This window comes from Brachionichthys hirsutus, chromosome 8 (assembly GCF_040956055.1).
Source record: "Brachionichthys hirsutus isolate HB-005 chromosome 8, CSIRO-AGI_Bhir_v1, whole genome shotgun sequence".
NCBI classification, from domain to species: Eukaryota; Metazoa; Chordata; class Actinopteri; order Lophiiformes; family Brachionichthyidae; genus Brachionichthys; species Brachionichthys hirsutus.
Window position 1 is genome coordinate 8,206,138 of NC_090904.1, and position 27,987 is coordinate 8,234,124.

General features: G+C 45.1%; 4 protein-coding genes across 4 annotated transcripts in view; 1 reads left to right on the top strand and 3 right to left on the bottom strand.

Annotated features, from left to right (window-relative positions):
- tex264a (testis expressed 264, ER-phagy receptor a) overlaps positions 1–807 on the bottom strand; it is a 37,412-nt gene extending 36,605 nt beyond the window's left edge. Inside the window, exon 1 of the mRNA XM_068742595.1 lies at positions 380–807. Within this exon, the coding sequence (XP_068598696.1) occupies positions 380–637 (258 nt within the window). The 5' untranslated portion in view covers positions 638–807. The remainder of the gene's footprint in view (positions 1–379) is intronic.
- A 1,255-nt stretch (positions 808–2,062) lies between these two features.
- Positions 2,063–13,649, bottom strand: fancd2 (FA complementation group D2). Its single transcript, XM_068742455.1, has 43 exons — positions 13,589–13,649; positions 13,155–13,289; positions 12,984–13,051; positions 12,803–12,909; positions 12,606–12,666; positions 12,032–12,084; positions 11,867–11,945; positions 11,622–11,746; positions 11,441–11,528; positions 10,800–10,904; positions 10,606–10,706; positions 10,388–10,499; positions 10,247–10,282; positions 9,894–10,040; positions 9,641–9,775; positions 9,425–9,556; positions 9,219–9,326; positions 9,017–9,126; positions 8,875–8,929; positions 8,299–8,418; positions 8,142–8,215; positions 7,923–8,069; positions 7,710–7,810; positions 7,265–7,380; positions 7,059–7,167; positions 6,865–6,963; positions 6,694–6,779; positions 6,460–6,615; positions 6,190–6,306; positions 5,915–6,043; positions 5,628–5,746; positions 5,434–5,544; positions 5,203–5,333; positions 5,024–5,123; positions 4,600–4,722; positions 4,425–4,518; positions 4,122–4,193; positions 3,930–3,968; positions 3,770–3,844; positions 3,495–3,569; positions 3,212–3,358; positions 3,028–3,132; positions 2,063–2,217 (listed from the first exon to the last, which is right to left on the bottom strand). Exons 1-43 carry the CDS (start codon positions 13,647–13,649, stop codon positions 2,125–2,127), a joined length of 4,356 nt encoding a protein of 1,451 aa, XP_068598556.1. The 3' UTR covers positions 2,063–2,124.
- Positions 13,650–14,656: 1,007 nt separating this feature from the next.
- Positions 14,657–16,488, top strand: gpx1b (glutathione peroxidase 1b). Its single transcript, XM_068742935.1, has 2 exons — positions 14,657–14,897; positions 15,815–16,488. The coding sequence occupies exons 1-2, from the start codon at positions 14,682–14,684 to the stop codon at positions 16,208–16,210; spliced, it is 612 nt and encodes a 203-aa protein (XP_068599036.1). The 5' UTR covers positions 14,657–14,681; the 3' UTR covers positions 16,211–16,488.
- Positions 16,489–17,281: 793 nt separating this feature from the next.
- usp4 (ubiquitin specific peptidase 4 (proto-oncogene)) lies at positions 17,282–27,982 on the bottom strand. The gene is made up of 22 exons (XM_068742019.1): positions 27,831–27,982; positions 26,466–26,593; positions 26,174–26,304; positions 25,960–26,086; positions 25,725–25,870; positions 25,092–25,153; positions 24,830–24,976; positions 23,766–23,883; positions 23,484–23,657; positions 23,225–23,383; positions 22,732–22,956; positions 21,889–21,972; positions 21,662–21,756; positions 21,377–21,559; positions 21,011–21,222; positions 20,667–20,879; positions 20,511–20,581; positions 19,833–19,948; positions 19,591–19,740; positions 18,743–18,846; positions 18,462–18,550; positions 17,282–18,344 (listed from the first exon to the last, which is right to left on the bottom strand). Exons 1-22 carry the CDS (start codon positions 27,980–27,982, stop codon positions 18,222–18,224), a joined length of 3,009 nt encoding a protein of 1,002 aa, XP_068598120.1. The 3' UTR covers positions 17,282–18,221.
- Positions 27,983–27,987: the final 5 nt, after the last annotated feature.

Consider the following 27,987-nt stretch of genomic DNA (forward strand, 5'->3'; position numbering starts at 1 on the left):
GTTCCACCTCTGAGGCACGTCTAAGCCCTTCTGACAGCAAGCCGGTTAATTCCATTTGAAAGTTACCGACACTGTAAAGTTAGATTCATTACTAACTTGACAAAACAGAAACGTAATCAACAACTCTAAGAATCACACTTCTGCTGGTTTCAGCTTCTCAAATATGACAGTTTTGTTGTTGTTGTTTTTTTTTGCTTGTGTCACAGTATGAGATGTCTTTTATTTTGTAGGGGCTGCGTGACCTTTAAGACTGCGCTCAGGTCAAATTAAAACACACTGTGGTGCAACAGAGAACATTGGCTTCGTTCTGGAGCTGAAGTATAAATACAGGCTTATCAGTGCTGCGTAGTTAGACAAAGTTCGGGGGGGGGGGGCTCACCTGCTTCGGGTCATCATAAAAGATGCCGATGGAGCGCAACTTCGGCCCAATGCTGCAGCTCTCGGTGTAGACGGCGCCGCAGTCCTTGTAGGCGCCCTCCTTGAACTTATAAGCGATGGTAACGTTCCTTATAGGAGGGGGTCCGGTCTTTATTGTGATTTGCGCCAGAAGCCCCGAGTACACCGCGTAGCCCGCTACGGTCACAACGAGACACACAATGAGCACCACTATGAGAAGCAGCAGAATTGAGTCAGACATGGTTCCACCAACGCGGTCGTTTTACTGTGTCCCAGAAATGTTCTGCCTGAATGCAGGAAAACGGGTGACAAACGCCGAAGCTATAATCCACAAGATTCAAATCTGAGACGTAAAAAATGGTGGCTGCTCAAGAGCGTTGAATGCCTCCCCCCGTCAGTGGCACAATTAAGTGTTTGACAGTTTACGGTATTTCCGCAAACAGTGGAAAATGCTTCCGGGATATACCATTCTCACCAAACAGAGGAGGGGAGCATCAGTGGGAGAGGGGTTTCTGAAGAAGCTACTTATATGCACTAGCTAGTAGCCACGCAGCTAAAATAATCTGATTTACCTATAATATATGACTATCAATACATATAACTATAAAGCTTTGCATTAATAATAATCTTAAGTATATTGTGTTTCTTCGTGTCCCTCGTATGGACTCTTTTTAATCACCATGGTTCAGTCCAGAAGGCCACGCACAGAGAGATCCGAGTTCTGGAACACAACACTCACTCTATAAAGCTAACGAGCAGACGAACATTAATTACATTTTACTTTAAGGTTTAATTACATAAAGTGTTTGAGGTGTTGGATTTAAATTGTCTTTCATTTTGTCAACGTGTTATTTGTGAGCTGTGAAGTGGGGGCTGCACTTAACTCTAATTCAACCCATTTTAGCCATTTTTAATTGATCTTTTTTGGACATGTGGTTAGAATGAGGATGATTTAATTATCCTCTAATCATCGGTATTTGTTTAATCTGTGGGATGTTTTGTAATTAGCCATTTCTGTATTTCTATATTAAAAAGAAAGTTCTTTCAAAAAGGAGCTAAAAAGGCCCGTGGGGCTTCAGACTCGGGTGTTCAACGACCGATTGCTAAACCCAGTCTCTTAACTGTTGCTGCTCAGTCATGGCGGCATTTTCAGAGTGAGATTTAACAGTAGCAAAAAGAAGCACTTTTTTTTATTGATGTGCTTTTACGGTCTGGGTTTCCCGCAAGGATTACATTTAAGTCTGTCACGGCTCTAAACATTTTGTATCCAAGATTCATTTGCACACCAAAGTATTGCAAGAGTTCACAAACAGAGTCTTATCCCTGGTTTCAGATTTTCCTTAATTAAACTCTGAGTCACTTACAGTATTTATGGTGTCTCAAAATGACCTTTCACAAGGAGTAAGAATTCATGACTCAACAAATCATTACACACAGTCATTCAATAATCTGCATTTTATTTGGTCAGCAAACAAAAGTAATTAAATAAATGGTGTATTGTCAGAAGCCTAGCAACCATGACATGTTTCAGCGTCAACAAAGCAAGCCTGCAGAAGTGCGTAACGGCACTGTAAGAATGGCTGTCTTATAGCTGCTACTGATCTTACAACGACACAAATTAATGCAGTGTTCGGTACATTTAGAAAGCATTGCTCCAAAACTCTCGCCATGTGAAACAGGTATGTGCAAAAAACATTTCAAATCAACAGCAGCAGTTTGGCTGTCCTCTCAGGTCGAGTCAGACCCATCTGTGAGGGCAGCTTGGTCAACATCATCTCCTCCGTTGACCCTCTTACTCGCCTCAGAGTCGGACTCCGGGGCCTGAAGGGAAACGCATGAAGAGCATTGGGCAACCCTGCACAGCATCGGGCTGGACACGGTCCCTTTCATCTTTATCATATGCTAATCATTAGCAGGTGGAAGAACCAGATATCTTATCAAACCACCACTCTACAGTTTGAACTGTTGAAGCAGCTAATTCAACTGACTGCTAGAACTGTGTGCTGCTTATCCAGCACAAATACAACCTGTGTGCAATGTTTTGTAAACAAAACAAAGTTTTAAATGGTTACCTTATTGAGCGTTTTAGCCATTTTTTACATTTGTTTACCAGATAAACGACCACATAGCTTCCAATTGTTCAATGTTCCTCACAGGTACTTCGCACTGAAACACACCAGATCTCACAGCCCTGACATTTTGATAGAAAACATCTTCGCCTTGACCTCAAACAGTCGAGACATAAAGCAAAAGCCAATGTGATTTATTTGCGAAATCCCCCCTTTGACACACAAGCCATTTAAAAACCATACAAAGAAAATATGTGCAAAGTTTTAACTCGTAAAATTAGAATCAGAAAACGTCAATAATCCCAAAAGGGAAATTGCTTTTGGTAGTTGCACTGCGCCAGAAAGTATGAGAGAAAGATTCCCACAATCAAGAAGAATTCAAAGAAAAGAAAGCAAAAGCTCTTACCACACGATCTGTATTGTGTAATTCTTGATTAATTCATTGATAATTATCTCAAAATGCCGAATCAAACTTTTAATTTCCACTGGTATACAAATACCATTTAATTATTGGCTTATTTAAAAAGAATATAACCCTGGAGTTGATGGAGATGACGGGTACCTCATCCTCTGACGATTCCTGCTGCAGCAGGGAATGTGGCTCCGGCTCCTCCTCCTCCTCGTCATCCTCACTTTCTTGTGACCTCTGAGATAAAATCTCCTCGCCCTGCAGCAAATATTATTCTCTTGAATGAGATGTCTCAGAAGTGAGCCGGACACACTCTGAAAGTCTGCTGCTGTTCTACCTTCAGGTTGCGATTCTTCAGGTTTCCAATCCAAAACGCCTCCTGACAGTTGTTGAGCGTCAGCATGGCTTTGACTCTATAAACAAACAGCTCCAGGCTCTTCTTTATCGCTGGGACGTGGTTGGTCAGGCTCGTGTCCTGGCGAGTCTGAGTCCCAGCACATAAAGACAAAGCCGATTCATTACAGAGCGTCGAGGATTAGCACACGTTATTCTAACTGGCGGACCTGGCTCCGGTGCACGCAGGTGGAAGTGTGAGAGAGGAAACTGAGATCTGTAGCTACCTTAGAGTGGCCACACATGTGATGGAGCTGCCGGGTGCTGAGCTGGAATGTTTTCAGTAGGCTCTGGACATCCTCCTTGAAAAGATCGGGGATTACATTCACGTTGCTTGTAGCGCTTTCATTAGCGAATCGGCCTCGAGCTAACTGCGGTTGTGTCGCTAGCCGATGGAATAAAAACCATGTTTATCAGAGTCCCTGTTTAAGCCGTAGCTAACAGTTTAAGATCCATCTTAACGGGATATGAACAAGTTGCACTCGGTGACAGTCATGCGTACCTTGTGCCTTTTAAAACTGTTGTCCAATAAAGGCATCCCCAACTTCAGGAAAGACTCCAGGAACAGGCGACCGTTCTACCGATGGAATAGCACAGTTAGTCGGTGAAAAGGGAGCAGCTGCTTCGCCAGAAGGAGAAGTGTTTTCAAACAGGCAGCTCACCTTCAGGCACACGTTGAGCACAGCCCTGGAATCAAACAGCTGCAATAAAAAGATCACAGGAGGAATATGGGAGCAGCTTAGCCAAACTGACACATAACGATAACAGCGGAGAATAAAACGGGATTCAATCAGAACAAAATGAGGTTGAACGTCAAAACTCAGTGCATTCAGACATCCGGTCACCTAACAGACCTTTACTAGGTTGACCAGGATAAGAAAGTCTCTGACAGCCAGGTTCCACGTCAGCAGCTTCTCACTCTGAGCCTTGACGGAAGGAAATGGGTTGCATGTAGTAAAACCAACAGCAGTTTGGCCTCATTTTTTGTGAGTTATTTCAGAATAAGTTGTTGTGGACAAACTAAAAAAAAAAACAGACAGACATGCATCAAATTGCAGAGCCAAAGATGGACTCCTTCACCGCTAAAAATATTGAGAAGTGTTTCTGCGGCTCTGATTAAATGAAGGCCTGGTGCCTTGCTCCACCTGGTGGCTGACCTCATTGTTGTCGCTTATTTTGTAAGCAGGAATCTTCCTGGCGGCCTTCTCCAGCTCGCCCATCAACACTTTGTAGAACACGAGGAACGTTTGCCTGAAGAAAAAAAGGAAGATAATGGGACAAAGCACAGCGAGCTTCTACTTTACTACACGATAACAAAGCGTGAGGGCCGACCTGCTGAGAGTGGGCCACGATGAAGAGCTCTCCTCTTTGGATGCGCTGACAAGCTCAGGGATTCCCTCTCCAGCTATCTCCTCCACTGCCTTCAGAATATCATCGACATGTTCCAGGTAGATTCTGCAGAGACAGGCGGCTGCTCAAAATGACAACGAAACCCGAACCATAAATGGCAACCACGTGCTTTATATTTAGGGTTGGGCGTCGTTTATAGATGGAGAGACAGAAACAAAGTTCAGTTTCTTGGAGCTTAACGTTCATGTCTCAGTCATCTGTGATGTGTTTGTGTGAGTACAGTACACATTGCTGGAGTTCTTCTAGTCAGATATTCCTCATCATATCAAATCGCCAAATATCTTTGCTAATTTCCACCGATTGTTGCGTTTTCTTTTGTGCATATTGTTTATTCCTGCAGACGCACCTGAGGAGTGAGTGAAGCGCTTCGTTAAATTTGTTCCCTCGCTCCTTCTCTCCGGCGGCCGTCACCCAGACTTGGCACAGGAAGCGCTTTGCTACGGACGCTGAAGGAGAAAACGCATCAAACGAATCAGCATCAGAACGACATTAAAAGAAGAGGGATCACAGACGCGTCGCCCTGACCGCTCTGCTCTCTGTAGGCGGCGGGGTTCCCTCCTTTCTCTGACACGGTGGACAGGAGCTGCGAGAGACTCAGGGCGGAGCCGAGACTCGGCGCCGTGCTGCTGAAATTCACCAGGTACTCGAAGCTGTGTCTGAACAAAACAAAGAAAGGAGCGAGGCGTGTTTAAAAGTCTGTCGTCATCACACCGAAACAACAAGACGCGCCATTAAACGCAAACGCAAAGAACTCACTTCACAAGCTGCTCCAGGTTCAGCTCGGCACCGCCCTCCTTTAGTCGCCCAGCCAGGACTCCCAGCGCCTTCTTCAGTAGCCCTCGCTGTCCTGGCTGGCTGAATCCAGACCTGGCAAGCACAAACAAAGGCTCATTCAGTCCAGTTAAAAGAGTTCATGCCCGATATGGACGCGGCTGGTTACTCTCCCTCACCAGCTGAAGGTTCTGTTCAGGACCCGCAGGAGTAGCTGGTAGGCCGAGGACATCAGATGATGCTCCTGAACGTCTGTAGCAGGGCCGTCCACAATGCCGTTATTCTCAGACAGCAGCGCCTGTAATAATAAAAACACACAGAAGGAGTCAGAGTCAAGCTCGCATCTACAGATTCAGCGCGTTGCCCCACGCAGGAACCCTTGCTGCTTTAGATTAGGATCATTTGCGTTTAAACACAAATCGAACATCTGCGTTGCAAACTGCCCGATGGAACAATCCGCTTGTACCTGAAAATGGTTGTGGCAGTTCTCCAGGTGTGAGCAAAGAGCAGGAAGCAGCTGGATGCAACAGGAAGCGATATCCTTGGAGCTCCTCTGCTGCAGGTGGGAGAACCCGACACTCTTAGAAGTCCTTCCCTGTGTGAAAGAAAAATACTTCCTAAAGTCTTGACCATTTTTATCAATAGTTCAGAAACCTATTTTCCTCTGGCTCTTTTCTCTGTCTTATCACGACTTCTGATTTGGTGTTTATCGCAATAAGCATCGGCCTGATTTTTCTCTACCTTGAGGAAAGGCGCTCTCTTTGCAGGCGCAGCTGTGAGACTGAACTCGAGTTTCTGAAGCATATCTTCCAGCAGGAAAACCATCTCAGAAGGACCCAGCAGAACCTCGTCTCGCACCTTCGGTCACATCAGACATGAGGAAATGCAGCACTTAATTTGCGTCGTTGCACGTGGTGCCAAATAGATCCGATCCCATCCTCGTGGTTTGGAAAGCCACGATGTTCATTTCAAAAATGGGCATCGATGAAACATTGCTCTTCCGGTTCTTACCTCCGTGTGGAGCTCAGAGTCCAGCAGCGACCGGGAGAGCAAGCCGCACTGCAGCACGCTCAGAACCTCGATGTCCAGCTCCCTGAAAAAGGCTCTGCAGGAAACCAGACTGACTCCTTGTCTGATGGGCTTTTCCTTCTCTTTCTCCGGCTGCTCCTTCAGCGGGGACGCGTTTTTCATGTTTTCAGCTCAGGCGCATTGAATACCAGACGAACGTGAGGATGGAGGATTTACCTGCTGAGATTTCTCTGCTTCAGTCGTCTCCAGAGAGCAGCTCTCAGAGTTCTTACCAGGGGCCTTTCTCTTCTTCCCCGCACCAACTACATAAAAAACAAAACAAATCGTAACGCTCAACATCTGGTCTCATTATTACCCAGTAAAACATCCTCTCTTGGGAATGGCCACCTTTCTTTTCCTTATTCACAGGAGAAGTGGACAGAGGTGAAATCCCATCTGTGCGTTCTCCGTCAAAGTTTGCAACAGGTGGGACATAGCCGGGCGTTCCTGAATCAGACAGACGACAAATAAGCCTTCAGTAGAACTGGTATTCATGACATGAGGGGGGGGGGGGCGCGACTGTGGGAGCATTGAGGGATCACCTGCCAAAGCCCTTTCTAACAGTGTCTGAAGGTATGTGATGTTCTGGAGACGGGTCATGACCTTCATCTTCATCTCAACGTCTTTCTGCGTACAGAATGAATTTATGACCTATAAAGACAGAGGCCAGACATGCATCAGTCTCACACACACCTGCTACTTAGCAGGAAAACTATCTGTACTAATCATCAAGTGAGCACGCAGTTACCTCTCTGAACCAGTTGATGGTGAGAAACAGCAAAGTGCACAGAAACTCCCTCTCGGCTTTCGACATGCTCTCCATCTTCTCGACAGCATCCATGTTGGTTAGGATCAAAGGGCAGCCTGTTTTCCACAAAACACACAGGGACATTCTTTTTTGCAGTTAAAGATACAGGATTTCTCTGAAGTTGCTCAGCGTGTGGGTATGACCCCCCATTCCTTTGGTGAATCGAGAGAACAGAACAAATGTCTGGGATATATGGAAACAGAAAATGTCCAACTTTCAGAGTCACCTCAAAATAGATCGTCCATGAAAAACTCACTAAATAAAATCTAGGAAATTCTAAATAGCCAATGATGTCATCTGGTAGAAGGTTTGGTGCTGATGATGGACAAACGGGTGGACTTACTGATGGGGGGGGGGGGGGGGGGTAAAAAGACAAGACTCTCACCCAGCAGGGCATCGATCTCCTCAAGGTCTCCGTTGTGCCTTTTCTCCTCACAGAGTCGCAACAGGCGAAAGAAAGGAGCCAGGCAGAGCGGGGAGACGCGCCTTCCCCCCCCACAAAACACAGGAAGAAACAAATCCAACAAAATCAGACCCTTGTGCAAGAGAAACACACGAGGGGACAGGGGAAGGTGATTTTTGTTTTGAGGTGACTTACTTGTGCGGCGTCTGGCGTCGACCGCTGCTCTGCTGCTCTTTGTGTTGCACGTCTTTGGCCAGCAAAGGCAGCAGGTTGATGGCGATGCTTCCCTGACTCTCCTCCTCATCCAGATCATACATCACGCTGGCCGGAAACGGGAGGGACCTGAGGTGCGCGGACGGCAGGTATTAAACGAGTTTCTCCGTGTTCTTATATTTCCTGCTGTCTGTCACTAACCCTGATATTTCAGGCCCCAGATCCACAACAAAGTCAATCTGAAAGTCGTCCAGGACACTCCCTGCGATCGTTTCCTGCAGGCAGCATTAAGACGCGTGACGATCATAATGCTTTGTCTTAAGGTGATTGAACAATGTGTGAAACACTTGAGACGTACCAGAACCTGGGGGTCCAGGGTGGCGCTCATGATCAGGTTGGCCAGTTCATCATAGTACAAAGCAGCAGCCTCGGGGGTGCTCTCACTGCTCGACTTCACCAGCTCCAGCAAGGCCGTCAGCTGCGACGCAGAAACACACGAGGAGGTCCCGTTTCAGCCCGACAGCTGAGGAGCGCCCGCCACAAACACCCACACGCTGATTTTAGCTTGGTTTATTGCAATGGCCGTTAAAAGCCGTTAAAGGTTCGCCACCTATGTTAATGCGTCAGAGGCGCGAGTAAAGGAATGCTAATTATATGAGAGTCATTGTCAAGCAATGAAATAAAAAACAGGTAATGAATTTACTGCTTGCTAAAATAAAGTAAAAAAAAAAAAAAACAGCTAAATAAAATGTGATCTAAAGATATTTGTAGAACAAAACGTTTCCATCGTCTGATACAAATGGAAAAATCAGAGTTTTACAAGAACCAAGTTGGCGAGACTTTTCCTTTAAAACGCTAAACTTTGGGGCACAGCTACTTATAAACTCTTATAAGTTTAAATAAAAAGGAAATGACTCTTTTGGCCGATACGCACCTGCCTGAAAGTCTCCTGGGGGAGCGAGCCATTCTGCAGCTCCTTCCCTTTAAGCCTGCAGAGAGTGAGAGCAGTGGACTTGAACAGGAACAATACTGCGTACAGGTACTGCGTACCGGTACTCCTGCGAGTACAGTTGTACCTGCTGGCCCCCATGCTGCCTATAATCATGACGGCACCGATGATCCCGATACGCTTGTACTTGGGGATGGTGCTGGAAAGCTGTTTGCGGATAACGATGTGCATGTCATCCTTGGGGGGGGACAGGGGGGACAAAACGAGTGGATCAGTGGGCGAGTGGACGACAAGACAAGGCAGGAAAGCTGTTGATCGTGGATGGGCACCTGGATGTGAGAGCCCTTCTGCTGCTGCCCGAAGGCCAGAACGCTCAGAAGGTGGAACAGCCTGCGGATCTGCTGGGCTGTGAGGTTCTCCATGTAGTCCAGGATGCCCTTTAACAAATACACTCAGTTAAACAAGTCCACCAGGCACAATGGAGACGTGTCCAAGAGCACCATTAGGTGGCGTTCTAGCGGCAGACCCGCCTTACCTTGACAAAAACAGCATACGAGGCTAATTCCGAAGGCTTTTCCGTAACCAGGCCGCAGAGCAGCTCCAGAGCTGCGTCCACCTCCCCACCCAAGCCGCTGCACACGTGGGTCACGAGGGAGCCCACCACCTCCTGCAGGAAAGGCACAAGACGGACTAAAAAAAAAAAAAAGGACTAAAATGTATTCAGGTTCAGCAACTCGAAGCCCAAACGCACCTGCTGGCAGTAAGAGTCGAAGGCAGTGAAGGCGTGTTGGTACATGTGTCCCCCGAACGGCACCACGCGGGGGTCGGGGGAGCGCAGCAGCGTCTGGGCCAGAGCCAGGACGGAGGGGAAATACCCTCGCATCACCTGCAAGCACCATCGTTAAGTTCAACTCAAAGCCACGAATCTGATATTTGCTAAATAGATGTAAAGGAACTCTTGTTCACGATGCTACTGCTCTTTGATGGTCGAAGACCGGAGCCACCTGAGCGTAGTCCCTGAAGGTCTTCTGGAGCAGCGTCTCCTGGATCAGCCCGGTTCTCAGTTTGGCCCTCAGCACCCTCTCTGCCCCCCGCCGGCTCTGGTTGGCGTTGGTGGAGTGGAGGATGAACAGCACCAGCAGATCTATCACCTGACGCAGCAGCGCATGGAAGTGAAGACGGACAAGCACGACCAGCCCGATGTTTGGACACACACCTTCTCATTTGAGATTTAAATTCCATCTTTAAAATCACATTTTACAGCCATTCCTCATTCTACTTTATAAGAATGGGACTTAAAAGGCCATTTTATACATTCAATAGAGATAAACCCCCGAACTGACAAGATGGCGCTCACCTTGTGGTTCTCCGCTTCATCCACTGACTCGATTGCCTTTTGAAAAACAGTTAAAATGTCACTAATTAAAGCTGAAATAGGGGCGGACTGTTGAAGATGAGAAGAAATCAAATAAAAAGGTATTCAAATGGTATCTCCCACCTTGAGCCAAGCCTCCGATATGGCTCTCTGGAATCGCACCGCTGACTTGATTCCGTCTAATATCAGCACGATGCTGTCCTGGCTGCCGCCGGCCGCCGGCGTGGACGACGACCTGCCCCCAAGGCAGGTTGGGAAATATAAGAAGCCTGCCGGCCCACTTCAGAACAGCTTACAGCAAACTATAACGGTGTATATTCGGCGAGTCCTGCTGGTCTTACGATCCCGGTCTTTTGTTCTTCAGGCGACTCTGGGATGCCTGCAGCACGGAAGGCAATACGCACTGCTCCAATTCCAGCTTCCGACGGAGGCCAGCCACCACCTGAGACGGCAAATATATCCAATTAGAATTAAGCACGCTACAAACCAGCACACGAACAATATGTCGTTGTGCAAATCGGTGCAACCCTCTGACCTCAAAGGCGTCGGCGGCCGATACAGAGTGGAGGATGAACTTCACCACCACGGGCAGGTCTTCCAGCTGAACAGCAACCAAGGTGGTCGTGACGGCTTCACGGACCTACGAGAGAAGCAGCAACATTCGCTTTCCCTTTAGCGACTCGCCAAAAATAAGTGCAGCAAACCGCGTGTGTGTGTGTGACGATGATGAATATATTTATTAGATAGAATGTTAGAGTACAGGTACAGTCAAACAGTAGTATGTATCACAGTACAAATACAGTCAAACATCCTGTCTAAGAGGAGCATTTCAAAAAAGCACTTGTTTCCGTTGAAAGTCCTTCGTACATAAATCATCGGCATTTAACAATACCAAAAAAAATAAATTACTAAATTAGTGCAAAATAACAATAAATTAAAAAGTCACATAATATGTACGACGTAGGTGGACAAAAAGGGGGTGGGGGGGGGGGGGGATTGATCCGGAGAGAGTCGTGATGACTATCTCAGTTTCTGCCCCCCTAAAAGGTGAATTTTTAGGGCTGTTTTGAAGGAGGCCAAAGAGGTGCATGTTTTGAGGGCGGGAGTCAAACAGTTCCACCCTTGGGTGGCCGTATTGTAAAAAGATGTGTGTGTGTGTGTGCGTGCGTGCGATACCTCCGTCAGTAAAGATGAACTGAGGTTCAGACTAGAGAGGGCATCTAGGATGGGGACAGTCAACTGCGTGTTAACCTGGAGCAAAGCGCTAAAGAAGACACGACGGTAAAGATCGGAAACGCTGAAGTGACGCAAGCAGAGCGAGAGCCACAGATCTGCGGCGGAGGTTTACGCTACGCACTTGAGCTCTCTGGCTACGTCGCTGTGCTGGGAGTCTTCCAAAATCTCCGCCAGGCTGGTGATGATGTCACACTGAGTCTCCACCGGCGCCACCGACACCAGCTCCATGAGCTTTGCTGCCAACTCCTGCCATTAATAGGAATCTGAGCAATAACTAATGTGAAGACGGAATACGTGATGAGAGATCAGCTAAAAATAAAAAGACGCATGACGACCGTCTAGACGGGTCATCACAGAGATGACTACCTTGCCGTCCACGACTCTGTCCAGCCATTTCAGCTGGTTAATAATTAGGCGAGGAATGCTGAGCCCTCCGTCTCCACCGCTGTGAAAGACGGGAAAGAGGCTACAGTACGCAGGAACAAACACTTGCAAACAATAGAGTGTAACATTAACTCTTGAAACGCTGACCCCTCAAGCATAAACTCGGGGAGTTTCTCGAGCAAGGCGTTGATGATGAAAGTCTGCGAGGAAAAGAAAAGTAGGTCAGACATGTTTAAACGCATTGCTCGTTTACATGCCTCGGGAAGAACATTTTATATTCATTCCTATTCTATAAATGGCTCCTTCTTACCATTGTAATATTGCTTATTAATTATTTAGTAATCTGTGCTATATATAAATGTTCCTTAATTGTTTCGTTTGTTTTTTTTACATTATTAGAAGTCCAATAGATTTGAAATCTTAGTTGTATAATGGGGGGGGGGGATTTAATAACCCCCCCCTCAATGGGGGGGGGTCTTCATCCCACTCCTTTTCAAGCACTATATAATGACATATTTGCTATTTCTTGTGTACATGGCACATTTGAGGTTTTGTTTTTGACATATTTATTGTTTTTTTTTGCCAAAATATGTTTTCGTATTATTTTATTTTTTATTCCAAACTAAACCAAACTAAACTAATCTAAAATAAAATTTCTGAGTTACATCATCATAGCCGAATATTGCTGAATATTTACCCCCCCCCAAAAAAAGGGTCCTACCTGTAGCATTTCAACTCCCAACAGCATCCGCAGCAGGCTTTCCTGGAAGGAGTTGACACAACTGCAACACAGAGGAAAACCGTACGTCTCCATGTCGACCTCATGAATTCAAGTGCAAACCTAACGTGCTTCTATTAGCAGTGTGTGTGTGTGTGTGTGTGTGTGTGTGTGTGTGTGTGTGTGTTCATAAGAATTACCCAGAATCCCCATCAGACAACCGTGGGACGCAAGGAAGGAGGCAGTTCTTGAATTTCTCCGGATCTTCAATATAGGATTCCAATCCAGTAATGAACTCCTGTACAATCTGAGAGGGGAAAGGTAAACGATCGCTTCGTGCTCGGGGCTTGACCTTTGTGCACAGAGTGTGTTCACGCTCACCCCGGGGTACCTGGGGCTCCTCTGGAGTTGCTGCTGGATCCTTTTTTGAAAAACCACTTGGTTAACAGCTGGAGAAGAAAAGATTAAGACCAGGAAAGAAAAAAAATCAAGATATATATATATATATATATGGGCTTGTTACATTCAGAAACCTAGATCGAGTGCAATTACCAATCTCGTTGGACGTGGCCCCCACTTTCAATGTGACCCCTGCCTCTTGAAGGAAGAGCCCAAAGACACTTTTATGTGTCTCTTCTGGGACAGGCTGCTGTGACTCTGGAGCAGCGCTGCGGCTCCTCTTTCGCTCTGCGGGGAGAAGAGAATAAACTTTTAACAGAACAGCTTCCTCATACAAACATCTTTCTAAGATATTCTGCCACTTTCCCCACTTTGCATATGTAAATAAAACGCAGGTTATTTTCACGATAAAGTATTAAAAACATTTCAAATAGACAGTTATGGCGTTGGGATGAGAGACTCTGGAATCCGGACATGCTAGTGTAACCGGATGATTGATCCCGACCCGCCACACTAGCCGGGATGAAGAACCTTCACTCGGGAACCATGAACATTGGTCAGCAGTGCAGCAGCTAAAGGAAACTTACTGGAGTTAGACGCGGCTCCCTCGCCTTTATCAGAAGCAGGCTGCCGCTTTCTACGCATCATCTGAAGAAACAGTCAGATGGGATCGTGTTAGCTCACGCTACAAACAAGCTAGCATGTTTTCTGCGTTCACTTAACTGGGGATCGATACAAGCAAGATAGTTAACTTAACAATATCACCAAACAATGCGACACGGTAAAGTTACATTGACGTTAAATTTAATGTGATATAAGGGAAACATACGTTTCATTCGAACAAGTAATCCACAGGCGGAGATATTAACGGGACCGTCACCGAAGCAAATTATTGAGAAAACAAACTTCCGCGCCAATAAACTTAAACGCGTCATCAGCCACACTTAGGGACCGTCTTCGTTTAGTTTATGTAAGAAGGGAAGACAGCGAGAAATAGTTGTCCGAAAGGTCAAAAAAATAAACAACTAAGGCAATCGTAAATAATTATATACACATATTTCTATTATAAACCAGTCAGTGACTGGAATCGTTTTTTGCAGGCCGTAGTTCACTGTCACGGCAACTACAACATAATACACACGGTCTCTAATTGTATCACCGGGCTGCATGTTTTATGAAGCTTTCTGCCACTGTTGGGCGGTGTTAGATATCGAATCAAAGTGTGAAACTCCTACGGGATACGCGGTAGAATAAAACGTTCACAATCTCAAAGCGTTGTGAATGAGCAATTACGTCAAAGAGTGTTGAATTGATCAAGATGTTTCATCATGCCTGGTTCTTCGGCTCGCCCTATTTATTTATTTTCACATAAAAAATAAATGATAATTGAAAAACTAACTATACTCCACACAATTTAATAAACCATTTTACCCAATAAGTTGATATTATTTAAATGTTTTTGCCTCACACCGAGTTCCTTTATTTTCAATAAGTGCTGTTTTATCCGAATGTTTTGCTCCACTTCCGCATTAAAGCTGACCAAACAAAGCTGGAGTGAACGCTCTTGGCAGAAGGCCCTTCGGTAATTCGAAGGTTGCGTCAAACCCTTAAGGAGCCGGATAGACCAGAAGAAGAAGCGCTCAGTGCGTTCTGAGAATAAAGGGAACGAGTGGGAGAAGAATGGCTGCGAACTTCTACAAGCTCGAAGCTAAACTCCTAACGGGAGAAACGCTTTATTTCTCATCCTTGCAGGGGAAAGTCGTCCTCGTTGAGAATGTTGCGTCTCTCTGAGGGACGACCGTCAGGGATTACACCCAGATGAACGAGCTCCACGAGCGCTACGCCGGCGAGGGGCTCGTTATCCTGGGGGTTCCCTGCAACCAGTTCGGCCATCAGGTGAGTCCAATGCACGGTCGAGACAGATCGTGGTACTGATATGTTTATATATATAATTACTTATTGAATTTATTTTAAATATGTGTCATATTTCTAGACTTGTGTAAGTTAGACTGCAACTATGGCACAAATACACAAATAAAATTGTTAATTATCCAGACCAATGGTTGACGTGTTTTTTTTTTTTTGTTTGTTTTTTTAAGATTAATATTAAAAAATAATTTAGTCGCTGCAAATAATTGAAGCAATAAGAACGACTCAGGAATGAGGAAACGGTGATGCGGTTATTCATCTACCAGAAGGCGCACCACATGCACGAACACTGAATCGGTTATTAGACGTCACGCGTTAACTGCTGGTCCGGTAGAACGTGTTCGACGACAACTCGGAGCGACACGTAAAATAATGTAATAAATACTGTAAAGATAAATGAAGGCAGATTTTCGTTGATAACCACGAGAACGGGGATTTGTAGACGAGCTGAGGTCATGAAAAGGCAGAAATGAAGTTTGGTGAGACTAGAAAGTGTAGTTTGTGCGAAATGCTTTGGACAAGATGTCAGATCGCAAGACTGTCCTTAAAAAGCCGCTTTTCACAATAATCAATAATCAATACTTCAATAACAAGAACTGTAAAGTAAATATTTAGCAGATTTAAAGACGTCAAACCCACTAGAAACAAGACCCAGAGCCATCTAAGCAGAAAAGAGAAATCCAACCGTGTGCAATCCTGTTATTCCTGCAAATTGTGCATGCAAATAGTTAATCAATCAGGATAAGTTACTGTTATACACTGAAGGATTTATTACTCAAATTGTGGGTGATTGAACCTTTTTTTAAAGACTAACTCCTTTGTGACTGTCGCTCAGACATTCCATTCATCATTGTATTTGACCTTTATTTCCCCAACTCCTCCAGGAGAACTGCGGGAACGATGAAATCCTCTCCTCTCTGAAGCACGTCCGTCCTGGAAGTGGCTTTGAGCCGAAGTTCCAGCTCCTGGAGAAGGTGGACGTGAATGGGGTGAATGCCCATCCCCTATTTGTGTTCCTCAGGGAGAAGCTCCCCCTCCCCAGTGATGACCCATCTTCCCTGATGAATGACCCCAAATGCATCATCTGGAGCCCGGTCTGCAGGAATGACGTGTCCTGGAACTTTGAGAAGTTCCTCATCGGCCCAGACGGGGAGCCTTTCAAGCGCTACAGCAGGAGGTTCCTCACCAGCGACATCGATGGAGACATCAAGGAGCTCCTTGGGCGAGCTGAGGAGTCTACCGGCCAACATGTGGCAGCACCTGTGCTCGTCGTAGCCTAGCCGCGACCTTCTATTCCCGACCGCCCGTGCTCAGGTGCGCCCGATAGGCCGTTTGGCTCTTCTACTACATGAAGGCATCCTCTGAAACCAAAGCTTGTGAGGAGGGCGTCTGATGAAATGTAGAAGACCAAATGTTTCTAGCTTCATTGGGTTCATGTAAAGCACGGCTGTGGGTTTGATCTACGGGGACCAATAAAGTGTCTTTTCCAGCCTCTGTGATGTAACCAGGTTGAGTTTAACCCACGCACGACCTTTAACGACAGAATAAAGAACTCAACCTCGCCCCAAAAGCCTCGTTTTGAATTGGGAGGGGTACATTTTCGTCCCGGGTTTCGTGGTGACACCGATTTTTTTTCATTGTGGAACTAATCATTCCAAATGGTGTGAGAAATGAATATTTCACCACAAGCAAATGGTTCATTTTTGCAATAGCTCCCCGCTGAGTTTCAGCCAGCTTCGTTAGACATGGGCATCTCGTGAGTATTGGGGTGTGTGCACGTTTTAAATTGAGTGCGATGACTCCAAAGCAGCCACAATGAGGCTTCCAAGTCTTTATTTTAGAATTCAAATATTTCTGTTAAAACCAAATACTGGCAATATTAGCATTAAGATATGACTGATCTATTTATTTTTACATCTCTTCAGTTACCATAGAGCTTTAGGCGCCTGCACGATTCACGGGGAAGACAGGCAGCCCAATTTATTTGTCCCAAGTAGTTACGTCGATAAACGACCGACTGAAAACAGGAAGTGGGAGTCCCTTCTTACGGCATGCCGCAGGCTGCACACGGCATCACTATAATGCCAGACCCAGAATATATCCAGCTCCTCGGGGAGCAGGAGTGTATTCTATTTTATAAAGAGCAACCCTCTTACAACGCACCCGTTAAATTATTATTACAGTCTACAGACTGTTCATTTATGCGAGGAAAATACTCCCGGACAATCGTGTCTTCTTTGAAACATCTGAATCGAGCCCACTGGAATTTGAGATAATCAAACGCTGTTCAGGTTCTGAGTCCTGACCCCCCCCCCACCCCCCCAACCTGACACGGGTCACGAACAAAGCGCCACTTTCATACTAGTTTATTCCGATTTACTCTGTGTGCTTTGAAAATATCAAATAACAGCAATTCAATACATGGAATTCAATGTACAAGACTAACAAGGATCAGCGACCGCAAATAATCTAGGGGTCAAATCGCAGCGATCAAAATGTGCTTTAAGACACATAAACATGAGATCAGTATGCCAGACCATAAGCTTGAATGCTAAGGTCAAACCATACAATCCGCCTTTCTGGACACACCAGAAGCAGGTGGGTCCATGTATCAGAATCCCAAGCGACTTCTTTTTGGGGTTGAAGGAATCAAAAGGCCGCTTTTTTTGCTTTTTGCGATTACAGAAAAGGAAGAGAACTTTTTCTGGTAGTTGAAACTCCTTTTTTTTTTTTGAGAGATAATAGAGTGGCTGAAAACAAGATCATGCCGTCGTGACAAGATGCAGATAAGATGACGGCGATGCTGAACGTGACACTTAAGACGCCACGCTGAGAATCCACAGGACTTCGTTATTAAGCATGGCAACATTTACCTGCCTGGATTCTAACGACTGTTAGTTTCATCATAAATATTTTGGAACACTTTGGTTGAAACGTTTGCATTTGGCTTCTTTATTTGTATTTTTTTGAATGCTGCTTTGAGCAACAGCAGCTTTAGTTGATTTAAGCATCCGAGGGCACTTCTTACATTCTCTGTTCATCCAGTGGGAATCTAAAATCCATCTATGCTTGGTCTGAATTCAAGACTCGTGAACTACCTTCAGGAATCAGTAGGAGCAAATATCTCGGGTCGCTCTTCTGGCTCCGACTGACTTGAGACAAAAAAAATCAGATAAAAGGAGGGAAGGCAGGGATAATATTATGTTTGTAGTCGGCTGTCGTTAACGAAGCTTCGTGTGTGTCTCCCAAGAGTTTCTTTTTCAGTGCGTGTCCGTTCCACTTTGGGAGTCCTCAATTTGTATCCATGTGGTCGTCGGGCCCTTCTGGGTCTCCTCCCAGCGAGGCAGAAGGCTGAGGTTTGGAGGGAGCGTCCTCGTCTCTGCGCTGATAAAACAGGACGTAGGCCGCTTTAGTCTGGAAGGAGAGAGTCGGATAACAATAACTGGAACACCAAGGACAGGAAGCCAAATAGGCTGAGGGCTTAGCTTTGAGAAGCAAATACACATCGGGATTTAAAGAACGAAAACTCACCACAATCTGGTCCTCTGAGGCCGAGGAGACGCTGCTGTCATCGAAATAATACCACTTTCCATCCAATTTATTCTTGCCATAAGCCGTGTCTGTAAAGAAAGGGGCCAAGAACCATCACTAAAGGCCATGTTTATCCAGGGATAGATTCACTTATCAGAACCCTTAATGGTCCGTCCATACAGAACAAACACATGCGGGCGTCTTTTCCTGCGGTGAAATGGGTTCATGTTAACGTAAGCTGTGCATGGTACCAGGTACACGGTACAATAAAAAGAACTTACAGTGACCCCCTCCCATTCCTCCATAGTGGTTGGACACAGCGATGAGGTCATATATGTAGGGGCTGGCCTTGGGGTCGCACACAAACTCAGACATGTTCAGATCCCTGACGAAGAAGAAAGCAACAGTCAGGGAGAGAAACTCTCCAAACCCATTTAATGTAAAAAAAATAAAAATAAAAATATCATCTTACACCAAGATAAAGTCAGACAACATGAGTCGCCACATGATTGTTACCATTTCTAGTTTCAAGTTCCTCTGTAAACGTGAACATGCGGTGCAAAAACAGTCGCGTGTCAAACAGGACGTGGTCGGGCCCTGGAACTGTGAGGAAACTTCTCCATTGTAAATGACAGAGGGACATTTGTTCCGCACCAACTGAGAAACAATGGCGGCTCCTTTTTAAAGCTGAAGTTACACAACCTAACCCAGGTGCGGTCAGTGAGGACACATTTATTCAAGCTCTCGAGCAACAATAGTCCGTTTCTCTCGACGACCGTTTCCTCATTGCACAAGTCTCGCTGTCCGCGTGGCCCGAATGTAAACTTCCTCCTAGTGTCACAATCCCAACGCAGCGTTTCTCAGTTCCAATGACACACACTTGTTTTTGCTTCCTCTTTTTACAAGTGTGGTTTATAAAATTGCCAGCAAAATGAGAGGCGATAAATATTTCAGCGGTCTGGCCCCGTCGGAATAGTAAGAGAACTTCTTTAGTTCAGTCTGAAAGTCATAAAATGCCAACATTCACCGTTTTTAACATCTGCAAAGCCTTTAAATACCAGCATCGGACCAAAGCATCATTCTGAGCGCCCTTTAACCATCGGCGCAACGAGCCGCGCTGCCTGCGTACCTGATGGGAAAGTCCACCACCGTGTCCAGTTTGTCCCTCCAACACCGGTTGTAGGAGAAACGCTTGAGATGAACCACCAGGATGCGAGGCAGCGACCACAAGTCAAACTTCTTTGTGGCCTGTTGGTGTTTCTTACACGTCGGACAGTACCTGCGCAAGAAAAAAACATTTCTCCATGACAACAGTAGAGCAAACAACGGAGCACCTCATGCTGGGATGGCTTCTGGCTGTGAACCCCTTACCATGGGTCGTGCTCTCCCAGCGTCTCCATGGTAGTGAAGAGCTCGATGCATTCCTTCAACGCAACGGTGGCCTTCTTCTTCTGGGGCTGCAGCATACTCTCATGCTTCTCATAGGCCTACGAACGACAGACATAAATATGAACAGCTTCTTTACAGTGTGGAAGTGGTTTAATATTTATTTATGTGCAGTCCTTCCCTCACTGGATTACAATGGACCAATCTCCTGTTTCTGAACATTGTAATAATTTACATCCAACAAAATGAGAAAACGGGGCTCAGATTAAAAATGTAAAAAACACTTTCCATTTGAGAGCTGATCAGAAACTAAATTTTGTCATCCAGTTTTTTTTGGGGGGGGGGGGGGGGGGGAGCCTGCAATGAGTTCAATAAATGGGTGCTGCTGTGCTAATCTAATAGCAGGAACATAGTTTTGTGGTGTTCACTGGGAAAGTTTGATTTATTTCTAAACGGAGATTAAATGTTGATGGAACGGCTCTCATTTATGCAACTTTTTTTAAGAGGAATGTCTGACTCACACTCAAATGATAGTTTCACAAGTCCTCTAAACTAAAACCCGACCCCAAAAATAATCATCCAATTACTTCTTCTAATAATAATAGCATTGCACAATAGCTAAATAAAGAGCTCTTGCTTCTGGATAAATATCAGCCCACTGACCTCCGCTTCCTGTTCATCGTAACACAGCTTCTTGGACTCTGTGTCCCAGTCGATCGCCACTGTGGAATGTGCTGCGCGGAGGGAGGGAGGAGATTTGTCAACACAAAGTGACCTTGAAAATGAAAACACTCTACAAGCCGACGGATGAAATCTTACGGTTGAGCTGGAGGACATTTCCGTCACAAGGCAGCGGGCTGATGTTGGCCGTTCCGTAGGAGTTGACTATGCTGAAGGTGAAGAGCTTGGATGGCGTCGAGCACAGCTTGCCTCCTTTACACCCAATTTGCAAGTCAGAGGCGTCCTCGTCCTCTTCAGAGTGACTGTTTTCTGGCTCTGGACTCACCTGGTGGTCCATGGCCTCGTCCTCACCTGAACACATTCGGTCACTCTTTGGTGGCTTTTCTTCCTTTGTAACGTTTCTGCCTAGTTTAACATCGAGGATAGGGGTTCTCCTGCTGAACATTTGCTTTATATTTATTTAAATGTGGCGCGATGCTGACCGTCGTAGAGCCCGTTAGTTTCGTGGTTGCTGCCGTTACTGGAGCTGGCGCTGCAGGAGGCCCCGTCCGACAGGGGGCTGCAGCAGCCCCCCAGGCTGGTGTTGAAGCTAGACGATGTGGAAGACTCGGTCGTGTGGCTGCAGCTCGCGGAGGTCGCCGACGCCGAGGCGCGGCTTTCACCGCTCGAGCTTTGAGAGTGTTTTACGTAACGTCTGCAACAGTAAATACAGATTTAAAATCTTAGATGACTCTTCATGTGATCCCATCAGGACTGCTTACATGCAAATCCTGCAACCACAATCATTTTGCTCTCATGTTTTCACTGTACGTGCACGTTTCCCTCCTTGCTGTTGACTCAGCTCTTACCCAATCCGCTCTATGACTTTGTCATACAGCGCGTCTGCCATGAGGTGGTGTTTGGGCACGGTGATGAGTAAAGGCTGTCCGAACAGCATGGTGCTTGTCGAGCTTCCGGCATGCTTGGAGTGGCGCTGTCTGAAATACACAGGAAGGCTCATTCTCTCGGTGTCCTCTTCCTGTACCTCGTACCTGCAAAGAGCAAAGTGAAAAAACAAAAACACACACACACATCAGACAATCCTAGAATGAAATGTCAACTAGTAATCAGCTTAAGACAACAGCAAAACGTACACAAAGATGTCATCTTTCTCCATGATTTGGTTGAGGCCATCATCCCGTCGATAAACCTTATGGAACCTGTGATTGTAAACGTCAGCCACCACCATCTAGAAACAGACAAAATTCAAAAAAGTCAGCACATTTGTAAACCACTTCAAATTAAAGACAAAGATAATCTACAGCAGAAAGTCTAAAATAAATGATTCCTTCGTGACTGTGTGAAAGGATCAAGTTCTAACATTTTCTGGAGGAAACCCGCAGAGTTTGGACAAGGTGCTGCACAGGTCCGCCACGGTGCCGAGCTTGGGGACCACCACTCGATACTGCAACACAAGACAGAGTGGAGTCATTAAGAGCATTTTATATTACAGCTTGATATGGAAATATGGTGGTTTGAGTTAATGTAACATCAAGGTCAGAAGTCCCAGCATGAACACATCATTGGAGGGGAAAAAATAACCACAATGAAATATTTGGATGAATTTAGCTTAATTATATGGAAATTACTGTTTTTTTATTTTATTTTAAAGCTCATCATGTGACCATGACAGTTATACAAGGCCGGTAGCTTAAAATGTCAAAGCAATATGTATAATCTAGTTATTATCAGGCTATATTGCTTTAAAAGAAGCACCATGTCACTTTCTTCACTGGTTAACCCTTTAAAGCCCGTACCATGAAGTAATCGTCAGAAGATGCTCATTTTTGGAAAATAAGGTCTGAATGGAACCTTCTGACAAATTTGTCAAATAAATAAATAAACTACTTTTTATCTAAGCGTTCTAATTTATTCAAGTTGTGCAAAATCTGAAATTTCTTTCATGGAAAATGCAGATGCATGTCGGCTTTTTTTATCCAAAAAAAAATCAAACTTATGAAGTAGAAGTCTCAAAATCCTGAAAGAAAATATGATACATTTGGCAGTAAAGGGTTAATACTCATTAAGGTATTTTCTATTGTTATTACTACCCTGTAGCTCTACCATTAGCGGCAAGCGTAAAGCCAACTATGCTACGTTATTTAGCATTAGCTCAACAGCATTTGTTCAAGCCTCACGAAAACCCATTTTATCTTTCTCTCACCTGTGTGGGTCTGGACTGAGGGTCTGAGCGCACAAGAAACACCTCCATTGTACGGTCCTTCTTCATGGGGAGTGGTAGCGTGAGGTAGCAGAATGGGTCAAAGGTCACCGACACCTTGGAACACTCCGGGCATACCAGAGTGGATTTAAAGAGGCCGTGGAAAATGTCAACTATGACAGAGTCATTACGCAAACGGTGGTTTGTCCAGGCCTCCTTGGCAACGATCTGCAATTAGATGACGCTTTCATTGGAAACCCTCAGAAAGACATTTCAAACATATACAAGTGATGTCTGTTCGGAGCGTTCGCTCTTCTGGTGCTTGTAGCTAGCTAGATAAATAGAAAGACAAACAAAACCTTGCACAAATTTGCAGCTGAAAAACAAAAATAAACAGCTATGCAATGTTTTACAGCTGAGAGGCATTTTAGATTCCTTATTTGACTAATAAATGCTCCTGAAAAATGTAACCACAGCGTATCTATATATGCATTACCTCATCGGGACGGCCCTCTGCATCCCTTAGTGCCAGATAAGGCTTCTTCTTGACACGGTTTAGATCTTCATGGAGCCCATCCAGCAGGAAGGCCAATAGCTCCTGAGAATCCTGCTGCTGATAGCCTGAAAACTGCGGCGCGAAACGACCAACCTGGGTCTGTAAAAGGAAAAACAAAAAACATTTAGATATTACACACTATGTAGCCGCCGACCACTGGTTTTATCTGTGACAGGGCAAGTCGTTTGACACAACTCACTTTGAAGGTGCGTGGCGCCACGTAGCTGCTGTGACTCATCCACATCTGCTTTACAAGATCAGCATATGCCTCCGCAATCTCACCCCTCATTCCCAGAGGATTCTCTCGGTTAATTTCTGCCTCATACTGGTCATTAAGGAAGTACTCCGTGAGAGGCGATGCATTGCCCAGACACTGGACAGAAAGGAATAGAAAGTATAGAGGTAAACGTACAAACCCAATGCTGTGACCAACTCTCCCTGGTGAAAGCCGGGACCCTGTTAGATTTTTCTTTTTCTTTACCTGGAGGGCCGAGTTCATGAAGCACGTGTTGCCCAAATTGCTGAGACCACATAGGCCAGGTTGTGACTGGGACTCTCTGTAATTGTAGGACGAGCTATATGAATTGTAGCCCCCCAACCTGTAGCAAAGAGCAGAGCTGTTACAGCTGGAACCAAATGCGTCACAGATTGACTGTCTAAATAAGACTTTATTATTACAGTATGTTGGCAAAATACAGACTAGAGGAATCTATGAATTCTCAATAACTTCTCAATATTGCCAGAATAGATTTGTTGTCATTTAAACGGGAATAACACATCACAAAAACAAAAACATAAAATTAAACAATATCTGCAAAACGCCAAATGAAAGGAGTTCAGATCACTCTATGCAGCCTATCAAATAACATGCGCTTCTGTTTTTACTTAAACCGGGTCTGAGAAACACAATTTGTTAATTCATATCTGACATCAAATTTGTGACTAGCATATATAGAATCTGAGTCAACAGAAAATAAATCATGACACCAAGAAGACTTGCTTCCTTGTTTTCAGTTTGTTAAACTCAAGGTCTCGGATGACCTATTCTAAAGGGACTGTGAATCTATAGGGACTCCACCTGTAGATTGATATATGATGCAATAGACATACATGAGAAACAGAAGTGATTCTTATTTTTCCTTCTACTATATTAAAATTTACTTCCAATGAGTTTTTGGGGAGGACACGCCGGCTGCTGAAGTACTTTACACCAAGCAGACACTTTCATTCTGGTTATGTCCGTATTCCACATCCATTTATTCATGAAAGCAGAGGAAATCAAAATTGTAATTTTCCTGTGCCCTATTCAAGTTGGGACCCAGAGGGTGGCTGGTTCAAGTCCAGTGTGGGCTGGTAGCCTGAAAAGGTGCCAGTTCACCACCTGGCCAAGGCATCAAACTCCTTGCTGGCCATCACTTCATCATCTCTCTCTACATTTGCACGCCCAGTGAGTGTGTAAATAAATACAGCGTGAAAAAATAATTTCCACATTGAGGTATAAGCAAGCATCATAAACATCAGCGTGATAAATCAGGCAGCTCTTGCCTGTTGCCTGAGGAGGTGCTGTTGTTAAGCGTGTAGCCAGGGCTACTGCTGCTGTCGCCATTGGTTACTGTTGAGGAGCTACTGGCTGTTGCGTTGGAGGAAAGTTTTGGGGAGGTAGTGAAGTTCCTGGATGGGGTTGTACTGGATCTGTCGAGCAAGAGTAAAAAAAATAATCAGTTTTGCAGAATTATGTTTGTAAAAATAACTTCAATATCAAGCCTTTTCCTTAAACGAATAAAAGAGACGGGATTTAAAAACTTGCTTGGGATGAGAGGCTTGTCTGGGCCATGTGCCATCATCGTTCTTCCATTCGATCACAAGAACCTGTGGGGAAACGGCGTGGATGAGAGTCAAGCCGGCACGAGGGACCGTCGTATCAGAGCGCTGACGTCTCAACCTCCAACTGAATACCAGCGCGAGCAAAGTGCTGACGAATCGGGCTTCTCTATCAAAGCCACCTCATCGGATGTAGTTGACCTCCGGTTCATATCTTTAGGACAATAGTTGCTGGGATACCATTAATATTTATTTTGTGCCTTTCACATGGCAACTGGAGCCGAGTAAAATACATTATTGCAAATACGCGAGTGTAAGGCACATTAGCGACAGCAGCGGTGCACTTTAGTCCAACTCCAGACAATGGCTTTGAAGCCTGAACTTTGAAAGATTAAAATGCAGACCAGTCCCCTCAATAAAGTAGAAATATAGTGCAATCACACACCAACATTTCTACCTCATTACTATTATTATAATAGCAGGACTAATGTATTGCATTTGATCCTTCTGTTGTTCGAACAGTGCCTGAAGATGAATAATGCATGCACAGTGAGTGCCAGTGTGTTTCTGGGGTGTGGCCATCTGAATTTTATTTTGAAATGCACGCGCGCTACGCTACCTGCCCCTGGAAGAGACCGGCATCCTGCACAGTGCTGTCTGGCTTGTTCAGCTGCTCGTAGGTGTTACTCATGTATTTGTTCCAGAGTCGCGTCTCCTTTTCTGATGGGATGTTGAACAGTGTCCTCATCTCCTTCTCTATAGTATCTGGAGAAACAGGGGTTTGCGTGATTACGGAGATCTTTTCCAATTGAAATAAAAAAAAAAAATACATTCGAAATTGACAAATGTCTCACCGATAGTATCAGCTTTACTGAAGTGACGCGTGACCACGTTGTCCATGTTGTCATTCTCACACAAGTTCAGCTCCAGCAAATAGACCTCCACCTTACAGTGCTTGACAAACATGCCATGTTCAACACCCTAGTGAAGAGGGATAATATTTAGGAGCTGCGTGCATAATTACAACAATAAATGATCAAAGTGAAAAACCGTGTTCAACAGCATTACCTTCCTGACAATGGGTCTCTGACTGTCGAGGCAACCGTACCAGCCAACAAGCTTCTGCCATGCCTCCGTTGGTACGAGGACGTAGTCCAGCTCATCTATGAGGTGCTCTTTAAGGGCCTGAGTCTCCTGGTCTTTAGGGGAAGAAAAACAGCATTACGGACACTGCCTGAAAAGAGCTTTTGGTCTCAGTCCATCATAGAGAGTGAGGGATGATCAGTCTAACTACTGTCTTCTCTGTTCAAAAACAAAAAAGCAGAAAGAAACACAAAGCCTTTAAAAGATGATGCTTAACCTGAGAATAGGCCGGAGTTATCTATCGGTCCTGGATAGAGGCTTCGTTCTCCAACATTGTACATATCCCAGCTGTCAAATCCCACGTACTTCTTCCACTGTTTGAACCATCGGCTGTCTATAAGATACCTAAAACAGTTTTGGGGGGGGAAAGTTGGGAAAGAAAAAAGAAAAACAGGTCAGAACGTGAAAGCCACTTGATCATTTCTCCTGAATTTCTAACACGTTCACTCCATGGGAGATTTTTTTTGGTCACCTGATAAGTTTACGACATCAAGCAAAGATCGAATAGGGTCAAGTGACATTCAGCCCCATGCCAACGCAGAAACGTGTGACATAGAAAACTACCCTGTGGAATTCAGACATAAACAGCTACTTTGTCATCTCAAGCCATTGTTAAATTAACTTGCTTTCTTTTTTTACCATGCATTCATAAGAAAGGATTGTGGCTGTCTCGTGTAACTACAGAGTCTTCGCTCTTGAACCTGACATGAGTTTCCCAAAGCTATCAGTTTTGTGTTTGTCAAAAATAATACATTTCAGTTTGAAAACTATGGAATGGTTGCGCTTCTTTTTTTTTTTTTTTTTTTTTTTTAAGAGTATGCAGAAGCACCATCCAAGTGGGTACCACCTGCCAAATTAACGTGGCTCATGTGACATGTTATTCTGAGAAGGAAAACAAATCGTGGAACATATTTTTGTATTTGCTGTAACATTTAAACAGCTGAAATACGGACTCCTAAATACAACCTTTAGCATAATGTAGATGGTCTTTGCGAGCTGAAACAAGATTAGTTACTAACATAAGATAGCTGACTAGGGAGAGAACCTGTCAAGCCACCTCAATTTGCAAGTCAACACAAGCAGGTCCAGCCCCACGACATCCTATGACGTTGACGTTCCTACCTGCTGCCAAAAGGACCGATTTTCAAATGGCTATCGTTACGAAACAACACTTCAATTTGACTTACAGGAGCTTCTAGTTGGATCCAGGGCCTAAACTACTCTGCCAGCCGACTAGCCACATCCACAGCCAGCGTCCGTCAACTTGTGACAAGCTGGCATGACCGCAATTTACCCCACAAACGAGCCACCAAAGTAACTTCACTTGGCCGTTTAAGATGGACGATTATGAAAAATATAAAAAACGTATCACTTTTTAGCACACAAAGTCTCAAGTTGGACATGCTATCAATTAGCATGCTAACATTAGCCGATCAAAACATCGTTAGCATAGCACCTTGTACTGGTGCAGATAGCTTTCTTTACTTTAGCACGTAGCACGCTACTAGCAAGCTAATGCTAGCCAGCTCGGTTTCAGGCAGGCAGAATCACTCTGGTAACGTTCGCCGCCGTCGGTTCTTACCATTCGCCGCCCTTTCTTAGAACCGTTTTCAAAAGAGAGCCGATAGACTGTTTCTGACTTTCGGTTGAGGGGGTTGGCATTTGAGCGGCTACCGGTTCCGAGTCTGTGTCTGCCGCGCCGCCCGACTCGGGTCCCCCTCCCTCGGCCATCATGCAGT

Coding starts and splice junctions, on each gene's coding strand:
- fancd2 (XM_068742455.1), bottom strand. CDS start 13,649: ATGATGCGTAGAAAGCGGCAGCCTGCTTCTGATAAAGGCGAGGGAGCC. Junction 11,747..11,866: donor ACAGAGTCGTGGACGGCAAG/GTAGTCATCTCT, acceptor TATTAATGGCAG/GAGTTGGCAGCAAAGCTCAT. Junction 5,545..5,627: donor CTGAACAGAACCTTCAGCTG/GTGAGGGAGAGT, acceptor TGTGCTTGCCAG/GTCTGGATTCAGCCAGCCAG.
- usp4 (XM_068742019.1), bottom strand. CDS start 27,982: ATGATGGCCGAGGGAGGGGGACCCGAGTCGGGCGGCGCGGCAGACACA. Junction 25,154..25,724: donor CCGGTCTCTTCCAGGGGCAG/GTAGCGTAGCGC, acceptor GTTTCCCCACAG/GTTCTTGTGATCGAATGGAA. Junction 23,884..24,829: donor AGCACCTCCTCAGGCAACAG/GCAAGAGCTGCC, acceptor TCTTTGCTACAG/GTTGGGGGGCTACAATTCAT.